The following is a 20,861-nucleotide window of genomic DNA, read 5'->3' as shown; positions in this document are numbered from 1 at the left end:
CCCAAAATAAGGTCAAAAGTATCTAAAGCAATACTTACCAGTCTTCATCCAAGGGAAATTTCGCCATAAAATCCCTTTTTTCGTGATTTTCTCGAGTGGCTCGCTTGCCACATATTTCACACTTAGTAAACCGTTTTCTCGCTGGCATTGTAACAAACTCGCTCTTTACTCTTTACTTTACTCTGATCACGGTTGACTATTTTCGATTTTTTCACTAAATAATAAAGAAATTACACGAAATACCCGAACAAAACATTGAAGCCTTCAAAACAAACAAAGCAATTAGGCTGACAGTAGACTTGATGTAAACTTGACAGAATAAATAGCACTGACGTTTTCTTTTTCTTCGTTGGCAATGATTTGCGAAACAAATTCCATACAAAACTTTTTTCTTCCTAGTTGCGTCAGCCTGAAAATGACTGTCAGTGATGACATAATGACATTGACAGTTCAATAGTGCGTTCAAATTCTTTATTTCTTTGAGTCATATTTCGTGGTGTGTCACTTTTGTTAGCCGTATAATGCCGTATTAAAAGGGTATATGAAAAGGGTGGTCTCAATATGGCTCATCTCCATGCTTCATTCAGTCAGAGGGCCTACCGCGAGCCACGTTCGACGAGTTGCTTTCCACTTACACTTTGGTACGAATTTACTAATGCGACAGGGAGGCTACACGTCGAACGTAGTTCATGGTAGGCCTCCGAAGCTTGAAAAAAAAAACTTAAAAAACAAATGAAAATGACAGTGACAGCAGATGAGAACTTGAGAATACTTTGCATTTGCAATATATTTATGTTAAATTATTAGATTGCGTTGAATTCATTAAGTTTTAAACTGTTGCCCTGCTGCTAGAGATTAAAAAGTCCAAGATCCTAAGCCTTACCCAGAAGGCGTGGAAGCTAAGTACCGCTCGCAAAGTTTCCGTATGTTGTTCTTGACTTGAGTGAGTAATTATGGAGTCTCTGTCGAAACAGGAGTTGATTTCGACGATTACGAAGCAAGCAGACCAAATTAAGCGCTACGAGTCTAGACTTAGAGGTATCAAGTACATTTACTGAGCATTCTTAATAATAGAACTGATGCAACAGCTGTTATTGTTACTGGATGTAATTACTATTAAGAGGTATAAAATGTTAATTCTATATGGATATTTCAGATGTGGTGGCAGCATATAAAGGGTTGGCTAAAGAGAAGGAGGCATTGGAGATCAGTCTCAAGGCTTTAAATAAAACAGAAAATGCTGCAGAAGGAGGTATTTATTATTTTTTAAATACACACAATGTAAGTAGATACTAAAAGTATTTGTAAGGCCTATATTCACAACCATGTCAGTATAGAAGACTGACATTTGCAATCCAAAACAAAGAAAGCCAAATATTATTTTCAGTCTTACCCAGAGTTCAGCAAACTGGGATTATGTTTCAAAAAAGTATTATAAGTACTTTTCTTCCTCAAGTTTCAGATGACTCTGTGGCTGCCCTGACCGAGTCCTTATCCACTCTGACTGCGGAGAAGTCCCGGATGGAGGAAGCATTCCAGGCAGACAAAAAGGTTACAAGGGAAAAGGTGCATTTATATTTTTATAAAGTTTCTAAAGAAAACTGTTGCAATGAAGAAAAACTACAAGAAGTGTTGGCTAGAGTCAGACCATGCTAAGTTTTCATGTGAGTGCTTATTGGGATTGGTATAAATTCTTATTGCCAAGTTAGTGCAAAGTTGGCATGGCCAGTCTCACAAAATTATAGTTTTTAAAGAAAACTGAAAAAAAAACCTCTTTGAGAAAAACAGGAGTTCTTGTATATCATTGTACTTTGCTTGACCCCAGGTAATCCTTTTATTTCTCCATTCTTTATTAAAATACCTTAGAATCTGACTCAAATTTATAAACCTTTTTACATAAATAATTCTTTCTTAGTTATAATTAATTTACGTCTATAAAATGTATTTTTCAGTATGAAAACATGTTGTCTGCAATGCGAGAAGAAACCAAAGCAATGATACAGCAACACCAGGTGGAAGTGAACAATTTAAAGGCTAAAATATCCTATGAGATCCAGGAGCGGGAGAATGAGAGGGCAGATCATGCAGCTATGTTGAAGTAAGTTGCATGAAGTTAGTGAGGATTGTGAAAACACAGGAAACTTGTTGAGAACACTTCTTACACCCGAAAGGCATTTTTTAATTTTTACCTCCTTTTAGCTGTTAGGGACTGATTTTTTGAATAAAAGTACTAAATTATTCTATGTATCAGTATAAAAAAGTGCTATTTTTCATCCAAATCTGTTCAGTGGTTTTTGTGTGGGAAAGTAATGTAATGTTACTTGTGTGTGTTGTGTGTCAGGATGTTCTGACAAACTTTCACCATAATATTATTAGTGGGTTTATCAGGTTGTGTATGTGTGTGTGGTGTGAAGTCTAAAATAAGTATTGCACAAAATGATCTAAATGAGCCCTATTTTTTGTAAGAATAAATTAAATTACTTTTTATGAAAATATTTAGATTTGAGCTTTTTACAAATAGACATGCTATTATAAACGAAATAAATGTCATATACAAAGTAAAAAAAATGTCCAAGGCCTCCAATTCCCAGGGCTGGAATCGACCCAGCATCCTCTGTTTATGCGACAGATGATTGAACTACTCAGCTACTTGGGCTCTGTGGATTTTTCCAGTAAGTAAGCCTTTGGAAATTGTCATATACTTGGAAATGTTGCAGAGGACGCTGATTCTATTCCAGCCCTGGGTATTGAAGCCTCATTTTGTAGGCAATTGAGTTAGTTTTGGGACTTTTGGGCCATAGTTTCAACAGTTTGGTGTATAGTTGGCTGGGTTCACGGTACTTTGTTTCGTTCTAGAGTGATGCCATCTCTTTCTGTTGTAAACTATTGTTTCAGGGAACTACACTTGAAATTGAATACGGAAAGGAAAACTAAGGAAATGTTAGAAGACAGAGTTGGACAGTCAACAGAGGCTCAATGTAAGATGTTATTATTATTGTTCTCAATCAACTCGCAGCAGCCTTTAAAAGGAATTTGATTTTGATAGAAAATTCTTAGAAATAAATCTTTAATAATAAATAATAATAATGCCGAAAGTCCAAAATAATGTGTGTTCCTCTAACTTTAGGACTAGGTGTACAATGAAAAGAAAAAAAAATCAAGGGTCGCCGGGGGCGCGGCGCGGAACCTTTAGTAGTTTGGCAATGGTGTCAGAAGGTTGCTTGCACTTTTTCGGCAGGCGGTGCCATCTTTGCTGACTGCGTAGCCCAAGAATTTGACCGACGGCTGACCGAATACGAATTTCGACGGGTTGATTGTTATGCCGTAGTCTTCGAATCGGCGTAGTACGGCGCGTAGGTGTCGCTCGTGTGTTTTTTCGTCGGCCGATGCAACAAGTAGGTCGTCGACGAATGGGAACACGAAGTCATGGTCGCGTAGTACTTCGTGAATAAAGCGTTGAAATGTCTGTGCGCAGTTTTTGAGTCCGGGGCATAGAGGGCGGAGTAAAGATTGACAGAGAGAATTTGACTTATGACAAACTGTGACACTGCAATGGCGGACTGGACTGGATGTCGATCTCGATACCTCCTTCGCGGGAGGTATGAGTGGCCGCTTCCGCTTTTCTTCTGCGGCGGTTGGCGCGGGTCGCTCCGCACCGACCGGGGGGAGGCGGACGGGGGACGGTGTGAGCTGCCGGCGCGGGTCGCTCCGCACCGACCGGGGGGAGGCGGTCGGGGGACGGTGTGAGCTGCCGGCGCGGGTCGCTCCGCACCGACCGGGGGGAGGCGGTCGGGGGACGGTGTGAGCTGCCGGCGCGGGTCGCTCCGCACCGACCGGGGGGAGGCGGACGGGGGACGGTGTGAGCTGCCGGCGCGGGTCGCTCCGCACCGACCGGGGGGAGGCGGTCGGGGGACGGTGTGAGCTGCCGGCGCGGGTCGCTCCGCACCGACCGGGGGGAGGCGGTCGGGGGACGGTGTGAGCTGCCGGCGCGGGTCGCTTCGCACCGACCGGGGGGAGGCGGTCGGGGGACGGTGTGAGCTGCCGGCGCGGGTCGCTCCGCACCGACCGGGGGGAGGCGGTCGGGGGACGGTGTGAGCTGCCGGCGCGGGTCGCTCCGCACCGACCGGGGGGAGGCGGTCGGGGGACGGTGTGAGCTGCCGGCGCGGGTCGCTCCGCACCGCCCGGGGGGAGGCGGTCGGGGGACGGTGTGAGCTGCCGGCGCGGGTCGCTCCGCACCGACCGGTGGGAGGCGGACGGGGGACGGTGTGAGCTGCCGGCGCGGGTCGCTCCGCACCGACCGGGGGGAGGCGGTCGGGGGACGGTGTGAGCTGCCGGCGCGGGTCGCTCCGCACCGACCGGGGGGAGGCGGTCGGGGGACGGTGTGAGCTGCCGGCGCGGGTCGCTCCGCACCGACCGGGGGGAGGCGGTCGGGGGACGGTGTGAGCTGCCGGCGCGGGTCGCTCCGCACCGACCGGGGGGAGGCGGTCGGGGGACGGTGTGAGCTGCCGGCGCGGGTCGCTCCGCACCGACCGGGGGGAGGCGGTCGGGGGACGGTGTGAGCTGCCGGCGCGGGTCGCTCCGCACCGACCGGGGGGAGGCGGTCGGGGGACGGTGTGAGCTGCCGGCGCGGGTCGCTCCGCACCGACCGGGGGGAGGCGGTCGGGGGACGGTGTGAGCTGCCGGCGCGGGTCGCTCCGCACCGACCGGGGGGAGGCGGTCGGGGGACGGTGTGAGCTGCCGGCGCAGGTCGCTCCGCACCGACCGGGGGGAGGCGGTCGGGGGACGGTGTGAGCTGCCGGCGCGGGTCGCTCCGCACCGACCGGGGGGAGGCGGTCGGGGGACGGTGTGAGCTGCCGGCGCGGGTCGCTCCGCACCGACCGGTGGGAGGCGGACGGGGGACGGTGTGAGCTGCCGGCGCGGGTCGCTCCGCACCGACCGGGGGGAGGCGGTCGGGGGACGGTGTGAGCTGCCGGCGCGGGTCGCTCCGCACCGACCGGGGGGAGGCGGTCGGGGGACGGTGTGAGCTGCCGGCGCGGGTCGCTCCGCACCGACCGGGGGGAGGCGGTCGGGGGACGGTGTGAGCTGCCGGCGCAGGTCGCTCCGCACCGACCGGGGGGAGGCGGTCGGGGGACGGTGTGACCTGCCGGCGCGGGTCGCTCCGCACCGACCGGGGGGAGGCGGACGGGGGACGATGTGAGCTGCCGGCGCGAGCTGCCGGCGCGGGTCGCATCGCACCGACAACTCGGGGCAACATAATACTGCCAAACTCGAAGCTGCTCTTGTTAGACATACACTATATTTTCCGCATAATCTCAGATTTTTATTTTTTCCTCCACATGGGTTTTTGGGAGTCAAAGTTTACCATTTTTCGAAATACTCAATTTTCACAACTACTTTTCAAATTGAAGATAATATTCTACGATAATTAAATTTATTTACCAATATAAGAAGGGCGAGTACATTATATTTTAGAAAAAAGTAACTCTTGATGTGCTATAGGGTTGCCACAGAAAATAGTTGAAAATCGTAAAAATGGACCGAAAGCGTGAACATTTTAGATGGCCACCATTTTGATTGTAGTTGGTTTAGCTAACTTTTGTCATACAATATAAAATACTCATTTCACACCTAATCAAATAAAGAAAGATTTATTTGGTTAGCTACTCTAAATCAAAAGTTAGACCACATTATGTACAAGTAAGAATTTGACCCGATTTTTTCCTTCGAATGGACACTGCACTGAAATTAAAAGATAAAAAAAAATGGTGGTGGCTTATCTTTCCTGACACCTTAAGGATAGTTCTAAATTTTTTTTATTCAAATTAAAAATCACACGGCGCACCCCATTTTTGTCGAATTCAGATCGCCCTAGAGCAAACATCACCGTTTCTCTGCTTAACCGCGTAGTGTCAATCGATCGATCGATAAACTGTTCTTATCAGAACAATTTCACTGTTTCTATGACGGACACGATGTCGGTCGATGTATGTATGTATGTCCCCATGCACAGTAGTTTTCTACAAAAAAAATGCTTATTAAAAACTTGTTGCTTTAATTAATTTAGTTAAGTCCATTATAACTTTTAAGTTTTAACATTTTTTTAAAGATTTATTTTATTTTTTATGTAATACAACAAAAAGGCAAGCGCTGGTGGCCTAGCGGTAAGAGCGTGCGACTTGCAATCCGGAGGTCGCGCGTTCAAACCGCGGCTCGTACCAATGTGTTTTTCGGAACTTATGTACGAAATATCATTTGATATTTACCAGTCGCATTTCGGTGAAGTAAAACATCGTGAGGAAACCGGACTAATCCTAACAAGGCATAGTTTACCCTTTGGGTTGGAAGGTCAGATGGCAGTCGCTTTCGTAAAAACTAGTGCCTACGCCAAATCTTGGGATTAGTTGTCAAGCGGACCCCAGGCTACCATGAGCCGTGGCAAAATGCCGGGACTAATAAAAATGAGATCACTGTTGTCTTAAAAATAATAAACAAATTGAAATTGAAATTGAAAAAGACTTAGGTCCCGCGGGAATCCGCCCTTTTGTTTAAATGAATTAATTAATTGCATGGTGCCTCTCACTTGTTCAAATAACTAATCGCTTGAAGTTCTATTACAATAATAAAAACAGTATGTCAAAGCATGCTTTATCTTTACATACGACAGCATCCCAAGCGGAGCTAGAAAAGCGAGTACGTGATCTGAGCAGCTCTCTCGAGGCTGCACAAAGACGGCTACAACGCGCGGAGGCCCGCACCGTGGAGACTCCAGCTCTACTCGTGCGGCTGCAGAATAAGCTGGCGCTGGTCGAGCAGAGCCACTCCGTCGCCATCAGAGAGGTCAGTCGTATGATCTCGGCTGGTTCCCGTGCTTTTTAATGCTAAATCCAGCAAATTCATCAGATTCATATCGCATCAGATTCGAATCGCCAATATGAAGGAGTTCAATTTTGACTTTTTTGGTTTTAGCGATTCAAATCCAAATAATATGCAACATCATATTTCCTTTAATAGTAATTTGTTAAACTTGTATGTATACCATTATATTAAAATCAAAATCATATTTAAAAGTACTAAATTTTCTCAATTTCCAACTGCCGAAGTTTTCGAGTGTATGTATGTACGCCTTATTCTACGGCACGCCCTTCTACCTATATCGTTTTAAACAAATTTTGACTTGCAGATGTCACGACCTAGGTATTCGTTTCATGTCAGTTGGAAGTGACGAAGGGTAGATTGAAATTGTTACAGGAGCAAATAAAAGTGAAGCGCGCCGAAGAATCCGCCCGCAAGATATGCGCGCGCCAGGAGGAGCGCGTGGCGCTGCTGGAGGGCAGGCTCGCCGAGCTGTCCGCCACCGTCGGGGAGTACGACGCCAGGAGGAGGGCGGACCGGCGGCTCATACAGTCGCTCCAGGATGCCATGAACGGCAGGCTGGCGGACATCCACGTGCACAGTAAGTGCGACCATTTGTTCATTCTCTGGAGGGCAGGCTCGCCGAGCTGTCCGCCACCGTCGGGGAGTACGACGCCAGGAGGAGGGCGGACCGGCGGCTCATACAGTCGCTCCAGGATGCCATGAACGGCAGGCTGGCGGACATCCACGTGCACAGTAAGTGCGACCATTTGTTCATTCTCTGGAGGGCAGGCTCGCCGAGCTGTCCGCCACCGTCGGGGAGTACGACGCCAGGAGGAGGGCGGACCGGCGGCTCATACAGTCGCTCCAGGATGCCATGAACGGCAGGCTGGCGGACATCCACGTGCACAGTAAGTGCGACCATTTGTTCATTCTCTGGAGGGCAGGCTCGCCGAGCTGTCCGCCACCGTCGGGGAGTACGACGCCAGGAGGAGGGCGGACCGGCGGCTCATACAGTCGCTCCAGGATGCCATGAACGGCAGGCTGGCGGACATCCACGTGCACAGTAAGTGCGACCATTTGTTCATTCTCTGGAGGGCAGGCTCGCCGAGCTGTCCGCCACCGTCGGGGAGTACGACGCCAGGAGGAGGGCGGACCGGCGGCTCATACAGTCGCTCCAGGATGCCATGAACGGCAGGCTGGCGGACATCCACGTGCACAGTAAGTGCGACCATTTGTTCATTCTCTGGAGGGCAGGCTCGCCGAGCTGTCCGCCACCGTCGGGGAGTACGACGCCAGGAGGAGGGCGGACCGGCGGCTCATACAGTCGCTCCAGGATGCCATGAACGGCAGGCTGGCGGACATCCACGTGCACAGTAAGTGCGACCATTTGTTCATTCTCTGGAGGGCAGGCTCGCCGAGCTGTCCGCCACCGTCGGGGAGTACGACGCCAGGAGGAGGGCGGACCGGCGGCTCATACAGTCGCTCCAGGATGCCATGAACGGCAGGCTGGCGGACATCCACGTGCACAGTAAGTGCGACCATTTGTTCATTCTCTGGAGGGCAGGCTCGCCGAGCTGTCCGCCACCGTCGGGGAGTACGACGCCAGGAGGAGGGCGGACCGGCGGCTCATACAGTCGCTCCAGGATGCCATGAACGGCAGGCTGGCGGACATCCACGTGCACAGTAAGTGCGACCATTTGTTCATTCTCTGGAGGGCAGGCTCGCCGAGCTGTCCGCCACCGTCGGGGAGTACGACGCCAGGAGGAGGGCGGACCGGCGGCTCATACAGTCGCTCCAGGATGCCATGAACGGCAGGCTGGCGGACATCCACGTGCACAGTAAGTGCGACCATTTGTTCATTCTCTGGAGGGCAGGCTCGCCGAGCTGTCCGCCACCGTCGGGGAGTACGACGCCAGGAGGAGGGCGGACCGGCGGCTCATACAGTCGCTCCAGGATGCCATGAACGGCAGGCTGGCGGACATCCACGTGCACAGTAAGTGCGACCATTTGTTCATTCTCTGGAGGGCAGGCTCGCCGAGCTGTCCGCCACCGTCGGGGAGTACGACGCCAGGAGGAGGGCGGACCGGCGGCTCATACAGTCGCTCCAGGATGCCATGAACGGCAGGCTGGCGGACATCCACGTGCACAGTAAGTGCGACCATTTGTTCATTCTCTGGAGGGCAGGCTCGCCGAGCTGTCCGCCACCGTCGGGGAGTACGACGCCAGGAGGAGGGCGGACCGGCGGCTCATACAGTCGCTCCAGGATGCCATGAACGGCAGGCTGGCGGACATCCACGTGCACAGTAAGTGCGACCATTTGTTCATTCTCTGGAGGGCAGGCTCGCCGAGCTGTCCGCCACCGTCGGGGAGTACGACGCCAGGAGGAGGGCGGACCGGCGGCTCATACAGTCGCTCCAGGATGCCATGAACGGCAGGCTGGCGGACATCCACGTGCACAGTAAGTGCGACCATTTGTTCATTCTCTGGAGGGCAGGCTCGCCGAGCTGTCCGCCACCGTCGGGGAGTACGACGCCAGGAGGAGGGCGGACCGGCGGCTCATACAGTCGCTCCAGGATGCCATGAACGGCAGGCTGGCGGACATCCACGTGCACAGTAAGTGCGACCATTTGTTCATTCTCTGGAGGGCAGGCTCGCCGAGCTGTCCGCCACCGTCGGGGAGTACGACGCCAGGAGGAGGGCGGACCGGCGGCTCATACAGTCGCTCCAGGATGCCATGAACGGCAGGCTGGCGGACATCCACGTGCACAGTAAGTGCGACCATTTGTTCATTCTCTGGAGGGCAGGCTCGCCGAGCTGTCCGCCACCGTCGGGGAGTACGACGCCAGGAGGAGGGCGGACCGGCGGCTCATACAGTCGCTCCAGGATGCCATGAACGGCAGGCTGGCGGACATCCACGTGCACAGTAAGTGCGAGCGAGTGCGATGCACTTATTCAGTCATTCACTTATTATTTAATTCATTAATTAGCTTATTGATACGCTGGTTCATTCATACACCCCTTCATTATTTCTCGTAGGTAGTCATTCATTCAGTCAGTCAATTATGTATTCTAGAATCGTGAATGAATGGACGATTAAGATTGAATGATTGAATGACTGAACAAATGTAGGGTCGCAGAACTCTCAGTTAAATGAATGAAATGAAATGAAAATCATTTATTTCGAGCTAAAAACTCATGTTAAAGGGAGACTGACGCATATTAATGCGCAGACTGAATTCTATTAGTTATTCATTCTTCGCTCATGTATTCACTGTCATTCTTTTGCTATTCAATCATTCATCCATTAATTATTCCGCTCAGTTGTCCCTAATATTTATTGATTATTCATTCATTAATTGACGATTAAAAGTGCATATTTATAAGAATGAATGAACGAACGATTGAATGAATGAAAGGTGGTAGAACTCTCAGAATACGATGCCAGAAGAAAGAGGGACTAATAACAACGTATCCAGTCACTCCAGGATAATATTAACGTGCAGAGTAAGTTCATTCTCCCATACATTCCTTCATTCACAAAAAAATATTTCGATCACTGATTCATTTTTTCATTTCATATGAATTACTATCACAAGGCTAATATTTTGAAAATGTGGTACCCTAAATTCGCTCTTATTTTTGTTACAGAGGAACCCCAACAAAAGAGCGAGACAGACAACGAAAAACTAGCAGACAGCGAATATTTACAAACGTTAATAGACAAAATACACATCTTAAAAAAAGAACTCATATCCGAAAACGAAAAACTCGGGAACCCCATCGACTTGACTAGCATTTTCAAAATGGACGCCTACGAAAACGTTCACGCTAAATGCATAGAGGAATATGACAATTTAAAAATGGAATTTGAGAAGTATAAAGCGGATAATGTTAAGAAGGAGGAGGTTGATGTTAAGAGTGAGATGGAGAGTTTGAAGAGCGAGAGGGCGTTGTTGAAGGAGAAACTGGAGACTTACGGCATGATGCTGGAGGACGAGCGGCAGGATAAGGCGGAGGTTATTAAAGCCAATGAGGAGGTTTGTATGACTGTAACAAATTAAGTTATTTGTGTTAGTTTTGAAGTAAAAACACTCCTATATTTGTTGTAAACTGAAATTTATTTTTATTATTAGGGTCGGCAACGCGCATGTAATGCCTCTGGTGTTGCAGGCGTCCATAGGCTACGGTGACTGCTTACCATCAGGCGGGCCGTATGCTTGTTTGCCACCGTCGTGGTATAAAAAAAATAGATGTCATAATAGCACATTACGATACAAGTGTGAAAAATAGAAAATTTAATTTATTTTAAAGTTATGCAGCATAACAGTTATAAACTAAAGCACTGTTAGCACAATCGGATTAAAACCAACCTCGAAATCTCTAGAACAGTCATGAAATTTGGTATGTATATAAATTAAAGGCCCCTTTTTCATGCCCACACCATTTGACATTTGGGGACCTCGAGGAATCGCAGCCATCTTGGAAAATGTGTACCTTCCAGGAGAAATTCGCGTTTTATTCAAAATCTACGTTGTTCACGAAAATATCGTGTAATTCAAGCTTATTAAATTCTACACAAAATATTCCTAGGCATCTTTTGCGGAAAAAATACATATTGCTATAAAAAAAACTTGTTGAACCCAGATTAAGCGCGTATACACTTCCAGGGGACATTCTCTTAATAATACATACCAAATTTCATGACTGTTCTAGAGATTTCGAGGTTGGTCTTAATCCGATTGTGCTATGTACTATTCAAAGAAATTCAAGAAAATCGCAACGAGTGGGGATAAATTTAAAACACGACCGAAGGCGGTGGGCGTCGGGGCCAACATACATCACAACCTAGCATACTTGTATCACAATGTACTATTACAATACATTTTACCCCTTGAGTCCCACAGAAGCGATACCATGTTTAAAATGACGATGAAAATTTAGTTTTGTCTGCTTAATTGAGACACTTGGAACAGGTCTCGATCTCAAGGGGTCAAGAAGTACACTTAGTACACGTAGAGTGTTACAACTTACAACACTAACACTCTTACGGCAGTTTGTTAGGCGCCCCCCAGGCAGGGACTGAAAAACCGCAAAAGACCGGTAACCTAAAATAAAGGTATCAATTGAATAGGTATCCAAAGCTAAGGGTACCCGCATAAAATCGCAAAAGACCGATACCTAAGATAAGGGTATCAATTGAATAGGTATCCAAAGCTAACGGTACCCGAATAAAATCGCACAAGACCGATACCTAAACTAAGGGTATCAATTGAAAAGCTATACAACTGTAACGGTACCCGAATAAATAAAATATAATAGGTACATTTTTCAAACGGTACCGCTACAGTTGAAAGGGTACCGTACGGTACCGTTTCAAGTAGACTTCTACTTTGGAATCCAAGATGGTGGCCGTGCACTCTGTCAAAAAAGTCGTCATGGATATCGTTTTGTAGGTTTTAGGGAGTGCAGATTTCGAAATTGATGACCATTTTGGACTCCAAGATGGCGGCCGTGCACTATGTCATATAAAACGTCATGGATATCGTTTTATAGGTTTTAGGGAGTGCAGATTTCGAAATTGATGACCATTTTGGACTCCAAGATGGCGGCCGTGCACTATGTCATATAAAACGTCATGGATATCGTTTTATAGGTTTTAGGGAGTGCAGATTTCGAAATTGATGACCATTTTGGACTCCAAGATGGCGGCCGTGCACTATGTCATATAAAACGTCATGGATATCGTTTTATAGGTTTTAGGGAGTGCAGATTTCGAAATTGATGACCATTTTGGACTCCAAGATGGCGGCCGTGCACTATGTCATATAAAACGTCATGGATATCGTTTTATAGGTTTTAGGGAGTGCAGATTTCGAAATTGATGACCATTTTGGACTCCAAGATGGCGGCCGTGCACTATGTCATATAAAACGTCATGGATATCGTTTTATAGGTTTTAGGGAGTGCAGATTTCGAAATTGATGACCATTTTGGACTCCAAGATGGCGGCCGTGCACTATGTCATATAAAACGTCATGGATATCGTTTTATAGGTTTTAGGGAGTGCAGATTTCGAAATTGATGACCATTTTGGACTCCAAGATGGCGGCCGTGCACTATGTCATATAAAACGTCATGGATATCGTTTTATAGGTTTTAGGGAGTGCAGATTTCGAAAATGATGACCATTTTGGAATCCAAGATGGCGGCCGTGCACTATGTCATAAAAGTCGTCATGGATATCGTTTTATAGGCATTAGGGAGTGCAGATTTCGAAAATGATGACCATTTTGGAATCCAAGATGGCGGCCGTGCACTCTGTCATAAAAGTCGTGATGGATATCGTTTTATAGGTTTTAAGGAGTGCAGATTTTGAAAATGATGACCATTTAGTAATCCAAGATGGCGGCCGTGCATTGTGTCATAAAAGTCGTCATGGATATCGTTTTATAGGTTTTAGGGAGTGCAGATTTCGAAACTGATGACCATTTTGGAATCCTAGATGGTGGCGGTGCACTATGTCATAATCGTCATGGATATCGTTTTATAGGTTTTAGGGAGTCCAAATTTCGAAATGATGACCATTTTGGAATCTAAGATGGTGGTGGTCATATTTAAATTGTATCCATTTTTATAGTGACATCTCGTGGCGTAGTTTGCATAATCGGAAGTCGACTTTAAGCAAAAGTTAGAGATGTCTCGATTCAATTAATAGAAATCGCCTCCATCTTTACTAATGTTAACTACATTTCTAAGTGTCGCCCCATGAGTAAGACTGACACCGACAAGGCCAGAGTCGAAACGCGAGTGCAAGACATTCATCATGGAATTCGTGGATTTAGATAAAGTGAAAAGTAAAAGTAAGTTATGTTATATTCATAATAAAGGTCCTCTGGGATCCTCAGATATTGATTTTCATCTCAATCTGAGCTTAAATGCCGAAATTCAAAATGGCGTGCGTCTTCTACAAATTTGATTTCAAAATCACAATAAAGGTCCACTCGGATCCTTAGATATCGTTTTTCATCTTAATCTGACCTTAAATGCCGAAATTGAAAATGGCGTGCGTTTTCTAAAAATTTGACCTCAGAATCATAATAAAGGTCCTCTGGGATCCTCAGATATCGATTTTCATCTTAATCTGAGCTTAAATGCCCAAATCCAAGATGGCGGGCGATCATTCAAATTGAGTGACCGGTTTGTATTGGGGTATCCGATCGCGTGGCAAAATACTTTTACTTAAGGGTACCGTTTGGACGGAAGCTTGTTTGGATACCTAAAGTATTGATACCGCTTCCGTAATGCTATTTCAACGGTCGGGTACCGTTACAAAATGGTTTTAAAGGTACTTTTATTTAACGGTACCGTTTGGACGGAAGCTTATTTGGATACCCAAAGCGTTGATATCGGTACCGAAATGCTAGTTTAACGGTCGGGTACCCTTTAAAAAGAACCGGTCAAAACCGTTTTTAAGGGTACCTTTTCAGTCCCTGCCCCCAAGGCATGCATCAAGAATATGGTGAAGATATTTGCTGTCAACGGGTCTCGGCAACTTTGTTGGTAAGCGGCAGGCTGGCTTCCTGGACTACCGGGTTCGAGTCTTACCCTGAAATAGTGAACTTTTATTTCTAAGCATTGTGGTATCGTTTGCGGACGTTTTTTTCAACACAAAATAAATGCGTATAAACCTTTTTTAGAAATTAAAGTCTCAAGAAGAGTACTACAAAGAGGTAGTGTCAGAGCTGAAGACGCGGCTGCAGAGCCTGGAGAAGCAGGTGGCGACGCAGCGGGAGCGCTACGCCGCGCTGCTGGAGGAGACCGACCAGCACATGCGGGCTAGAAACGACAGGTCCAGGAAGGTCAGCCTAGACAACTATAAGGAAGGCCATGGTTTGCTCACGGTAAGTGCTTTCCCGCTTTAATGGTTGAATTCGGATTTCGTATACTAATTTCGTATGTAACTATAATTGCGTACTTTTCATGTATGGGCTCCCAACTCAACTATAAGATTCATTTAGATACGCTGTAATCGACTATAAAGAAATTGACTATATGCTATGCTAGATATAGTTATATATGGACCATTTACTCGTGTATTTAGTGCAGTAATAACGACGATTTGACGACCGGTTTTTTTATTATTTTTTTATTTAGTGGGTAGTGACCCTGCCTACGAACCTTATGGTCCCGGGTTCAAATCCTGGTAAGGGCATGTATTTGTGTGATGAGCAATGGATATTTGTTCCTGAGTCATGGGTGTTTTCTATGTATTTAAGTATTTATAGATGTTAATATATTATATATATCGTTGTCTAAGTACCCTCAACACAAGCCTTATTGAGCTTACTGTGGGACTTAGTCAATTTGTGTAATAATATCCTATAATTTTTATTTATTTATTTAAAATAAAGCATCATTTAAGCCGAATACTCGAATCCGAACCCTCACCTTACATGGCGATCCCGCCAGGATACCGCGCTCCCATAGAAAAGACTAAACGGGTGGGACTAAATAGTCGCGCGTTTATGTCTTTAGTACTATATACATTTTTGTCTACTGAGATACAAATTTTAATTAATTTAGGTTTTACAGTGACACGTAGAAAAAGAAGTGTATACAATAGCGATATAATTAAATTTTTGAATCTCGTACCATACTTAGGCCACTCAACAAGCTTCGTGGCCTAAGCACGGTACTCGATAATCGTGATATAATACAGAGCTTTTCAGTCTAGTACTGTACTGTATTAAAATGATACTTTTTTCCACTATAAACCAAATTAATTAAATAAAATTAGGTAAGTATCTCAGTAGATTAGATAGATATTAGATTATAGATTAAATAGATAGAAGTCATTATAGAGTCGGGAGCCCATAGAGAAAAGTACGCGATTACAGGTTGGTGTACGACGACGTCTGAAGAGGGAAGGTATATACATACAAAAACCGTTTTTCCACGTCTAAACATTTCCCATTCTCCATTTTTTTAGTATGTTATTAACACAATGAAAAACTAGGTTTTTTTTCAAAATTTATAAAACAAAAAAAAATATTTTTTCTCAAAAAAGCGATATCTAGATGCTGAAGCGATCGACATCAAAATCAAAGTGATTTGTTAAGATTTAGTTAGTGGAAACCGTATTCATCCGAAATGGGATTTCATAGAAATACCGTTATTTCGTTAGATTCAACAAGCTATTCTTCCGTCTTAATTGAACCATTAAAGTGTTGAGTAGACAAAGTAATACATAATGTCGGTAGGACGCGTCGGCGCCGCCGCACATGCTGCACTACGCGCACGAGCTGGCGAGGAAGGACCTCGACATCTCGCAGCTGCGCAAGGACAAACACATCCTCGAGGGACAGTACAGGTAACTGATACACGGCCTCCTAGCAAACACATCCTGGAGGGACAGTACGGGTAACTGATACACGGCCTCCTAGCAAACACATCCTGGAGGGACAGTACGCGTAACTGATACACGGCCTCCTAGCAAACACATCCTGGAGGGACAGTACGGGTAACTGATACACGGCCTCCTAGCAAACACATCCTGGAGGGACAGTACAGGTAACTGATACACGGCCTCCTAGCAAACACATCCTGGAGGGACAGTACGGGTAACTGATACACGGCCTCCTAGCAAACACATCCTGGAGGGACAGTACGCGTAACTGATACACGGCCTCCTAGCAAACACATCCTGGAGGGACAGTACGGGTAACTGATACACGGCCTCCTAGCAAACACATCCTGGAGGGACAGTACGGGTATAGGTAGACCGTTTAAATGAGTCTTCGCCCGCGCGGTACAGAGGCGCGGGGGTAAGGCGACAAAGGGGATCGAGAGAGGAGCGGGCGGCAGGCGCGCCTAGTGTGATACACAAGAGGTGAAATGCGCACTGGACAGGTTTTGAGATATGTGACGTTATAGCGGTTAATAGTTGGTGTTTTTTTAATGGGAAAGAATATGACGTTAATTTTATTGAAAATTTATAAAACAACAAACTTAATTAACTTTTGTACTTTTATTCAATGCAAATTATGAATATAATAATTTATAATAATATGTAAGTACGATACTGATGATGACGACTCGAAAGTGATTTATAAATTATAAATCAATCACTTATGTCCATATCAATATCACTTGAACTTGATTCTTCACTTTCGGAGTTATCGTCATCATCAGAATCGTCCTGCAGATTTATAATCAATTGTTGATACTCAATAAAATTCGGGTCCAATTTCTTCTTTCTAAAATATGTGTACACATTAAAAGCCATTTGCTTGGTTTGACTATTAAGTTTCTGTCCAAAGATAAGTCGAGGCATCTTGAGAATGTAATCTCATGTGTATATTTCACCAAGCGCCCGGAACTTATTAACACGAGTGACTGCTAACCGCGTGGCTTGCGCGTGGCTAGCAAACTGAGCTACGGCAAAAATGCGCCTGCCGCCCGCATCTCTCTCGATCCCCTTTGTCGTCTTACCCCCGCGCCCCTGTACCGCGCGGGCGAAGACTCATTTAAGCGGTCTACCTATAACTGATACACGGCCTCCTAGCAAACACATCCTGGAGGGACAGTACGCGTAACTGATACACGGCCTCCTAGCAAACACATCCTGGAGGGACAGTACGGGTAACTGATACACGGCCTCCTAGCAAACACATCCTGGAGGGACAGTACGGGTAACTGATACACGGCCTCCTAGCAAACACATCCTGGAGGGACAGTACGGGTAACTGATACACGGCCTCCTAGCAAACACATCCTGGAGGGACAGTACGGGTAACTGATACACGGCCTCCTAGCAAACACATCCTGGAGAGACAGTACGGGTAACTGATACACGGCCTCCTAGCAAACAAATCCTGGAGAGACAGTACGGGTAACTGATACACGGCCTCCTAGCAAACACATCCTGGAGGGACAGTACAGGTAACTGATACACGGCCTCCTAGCAAACACATCCTGGAGGGACAGTACGGGTAACTGATACACGGCCTCCTAGCAAACACATCCTGGAGGGACAGTACGGGTAACTGATACACGGCCTCCTAGCAAACACATACTGGAGGGACAGTACGGGTAACTGATACACGGCCTCCTAGCAAACACATCCTGGAGGGACAGTACGGGTAACTGATACACGGCCTCCTAGCAAACACATCCTGGAGGGACAGTACGGGTAACTGATACACGGCCTCCTAGCAAACACATCCTGGAGGGACAGTACGGGTAACTGATACACGGCCTCCTAGCAAACACATCCTGGAGGGACAGTACGGGTAACTGATACACGGCCTCCTAGCAAACACATCCTGGAGGGACAGTACGGGTAACTGATACACGGCCTCCTAGCAAACACATCCTGGAGGGACAGTACAGGTAACTGATACACGGCCTCCTAGCAAACACATCCTGGAGGGACAGTACAGGTAACTGATACACGGCCTCCTAGCAAACACATCCTGGAGGGACAGTACAGGTAACTGATAAACAGGAGTTATGGTATTTATTTGTGTGTTTATCACGAACATTACTTTCTGATTTATGGATGTTATCTATATATAGTATGTATTTATTTACATGTCTGTATATTGTTGCCTAGTACCCGTGGTACAAGCATTGCTGAGTTTGGGGCTAGGTCGATATGTGTTAGATTGCCCCAATATGTTTATTTAATTATTTAAACTACCGTTCTCGTTGATGGTTATTTCCGACTGTGGTGTTCAAGGGTCTGTGACATACAAAACTATGAATTTATTCATATTTAAGTTAAACTAAAAATTTTCCATAATTAATGAAACTAAGTATTACAGAGATCACCAGCGTGACGCTACGATAGAGAAGGAGCGGTTTAAAGAAGTCATCAGAACACTCAAGGAAGAAATAGACAGGTAAAGAAACTTGACGACCGGTCTGGCCTAGTGGGTAGTGACCCTGCCTACGAAGCTGATGGTCCCGGGTTCAAATCCTGGTAAGGGCATTTGTTCGTGTGATGAGCATGGATATTTGTTCCAGGGTCATGGGTGTTTTCTATGTATTTAAGTATTTTTAAATATTTATATTATATATATATATATATAAATATATCATGATAGAAATTCTTATATTTTTGACATCAATGCAAATTTATTATGTAATTGTCTTTCATGAAATAAATCATCTAATCTAATCTAATCTATATAGTTGTCTAAGTACTCTATCCACAAGCCATATTGAGCTTACTGTGGGACTTAGTCAATTTGTGTAATAATGTTCTATAAATATTTATTTATTATTATTTAAGTAAAATATTCTTCTCATAGAATCAGTTGCACCAAAGTCACCAAACCGTCACCATTAAAATATTCACTAAATTGAATTATATGAGAAGTTTCATAGTTCACTGTGGAGGGGCGCCAAATAGTCCGTCAATTGGGCCTTAATAATCCTACAAACAACGATTTGTTGGCAATAACCTCGGTATTTGCGATTATACTATGGATATTATTCATTTGTGGTTTAGTTTTATAACTTATCGCAATAAACGTGAAGCTAGACGCTAGTCCGGTAAGATTTAGAAGTTTTTTTTTATGGGATAGCCGTTTTCTGCCGATTTTGAGATGGGTTCACCTGACAGAATAATAGCATATAGTATGGATTGCAGACTGCGGCGCAGCCAGTCCCGCGAGGGCGCCAACCTGGAGTACCTGAAGAACGTGGTGCTCGCCTACCTGCTGCGCGCCGACGACGCCGGCCGCCGCCACATGCTCAACGCCATCGCCGCCGTGCTGCACTTCACCACCCACGAGAAAGACATGGTCATAGCCGCGTTATGAGCGTAGACACTTGTCTCACTACGCCACACGCTACACGCGACACGCTACATGCCACACGCCACACGACACACGCCACGCGCTACATCCCACACGTCACACGCCACTCGTCACACGCTACACATTACACGCCATACGCCACACGCCACACATCACACGCTACACGCCACACGTTACACGCCATACTCCACACGTCACACGCTACACATTACACGCCATACGCCACACGATACACGCCACACATCACACGCTACACGCCACACGTTACACGCCATACTCCACACGTCACACGCTACACGGTACACGCCACACGTTACTCTAAAGAACGTAGTGCGGGCGTACCCGCTATAAACGGGCTACGCCGGCTCACGACACATGTTAAACGCCAACGCCGCCGTCCTGCACCACCCACGAGAAGGACTTGGTTTTAGCCACATTATATGTATGTATGTATGTCACTTTATTGCACATAAACAGGTTATCATAAAACAAAACAAAAAAAAAATTACGTACAAAGGCGAACTTCCAAGGTTAGGCTTATAAGGTTATCAATCATATTGACACCAATATTACAGGTTGTGAGGGTTACGAAGGCAGCTGACGTTCACGAAGCTTAATGGAAGATCCTATATCACCGCCAATATGTAAACTAGACAAGACTACATTAATTATTTAACTTACACTTTAACTTCGCAGTTATGTTATGTGGAGGGTAGTGTTTTGTTTATGGCATTAGTCCATGATTTATATATTCCAAAATCATTGCACCATTATACACATTATAATCGAGATTGATGTCTAGGGAACGTGAAGGAGACTAAAGTGTATGGAAACTTGATAAACTATTTTTCTATTTCAAAGTGGAATTTACTTATATCTTCCTTATTGTACTATTTTATTGTTTGTGTTAAAATGACTACAAATAAGTGTTATATTAAATACATTCCTACTCTATTGATACACAACTTGTTTTATTTTCATTGCGGAGCCATAGAAAAATACATTCTAAAGAAAGTGGGTAACTGAGACCTTGGACCAAAGTTTCTAGCCGTAAAATGAGAACGATCTCGTATGGGAGAACTGTTGCTAAAGTGCCCAGCTGGCAGCTGTAAATAATAGTTCGAAATCTCTCCGGTAGCGCTAGGGAAGCACAAGGACATGCATGACATGAACATGGAAGTT

At 46.0% G+C, this 20,861-nt stretch overlaps 1 protein-coding gene across 1 annotated transcript; it reads left to right on the top strand.

The window, feature by feature from the left end:
* The first annotated feature begins 695 nt into the window (after window positions 1-695).
* LOC133515587 (GRIP and coiled-coil domain-containing protein 1) lies at window positions 696-20,644 on the top strand. The gene is made up of 12 exons (XM_061848169.1): window positions 696-1,038; window positions 1,157-1,252; window positions 1,457-1,566; window positions 1,953-2,098; window positions 2,896-2,978; window positions 6,665-6,837; window positions 7,249-7,446; window positions 10,506-10,892; window positions 14,553-14,756; window positions 16,116-16,225; window positions 18,681-18,758; window positions 19,511-20,644. Exons 1-12 carry the CDS (start codon window positions 954-956, stop codon window positions 19,680-19,682), a joined length of 1,842 nt encoding a protein of 613 aa, XP_061704153.1. The 5' UTR covers window positions 696-953; the 3' UTR covers window positions 19,683-20,644.
* Window positions 20,645-20,861: the final 217 nt, after the last annotated feature.

Source organism: Cydia pomonella, chromosome 2 (genome assembly GCF_033807575.1).
Source record: "Cydia pomonella isolate Wapato2018A chromosome 2, ilCydPomo1, whole genome shotgun sequence".
NCBI lineage: Eukaryota > Metazoa > Arthropoda > Insecta > Lepidoptera > Tortricidae > Cydia > Cydia pomonella.
The sequence above is the reverse complement of the archived record's forward strand: the minus strand, read 5'-3'. Positions and strand labels throughout refer to the sequence as shown.

Excerpts from the sequence above, each read along its gene's own strand:
- LOC133515587 (XM_061848169.1), top strand. The coding sequence starts at position 954 with ATGGAGTCTCTGTCGAAACAGGAGTTGATTTCGACGATTACGAAGCAA. Across the intron at positions 1,253-1,456 it reads AGAAAATGCTGCAGAAGGAG|TTTCAGATGACTCTGTGGCT; the intron begins GTATTTATTATT and ends TTCTTCCTCAAG. Across the intron at positions 18,759-19,510 it reads CTCAAGGAAGAAATAGACAG|ACTGCGGCGCAGCCAGTCCC; the intron begins GTAAAGAAACTT and ends TATGGATTGCAG.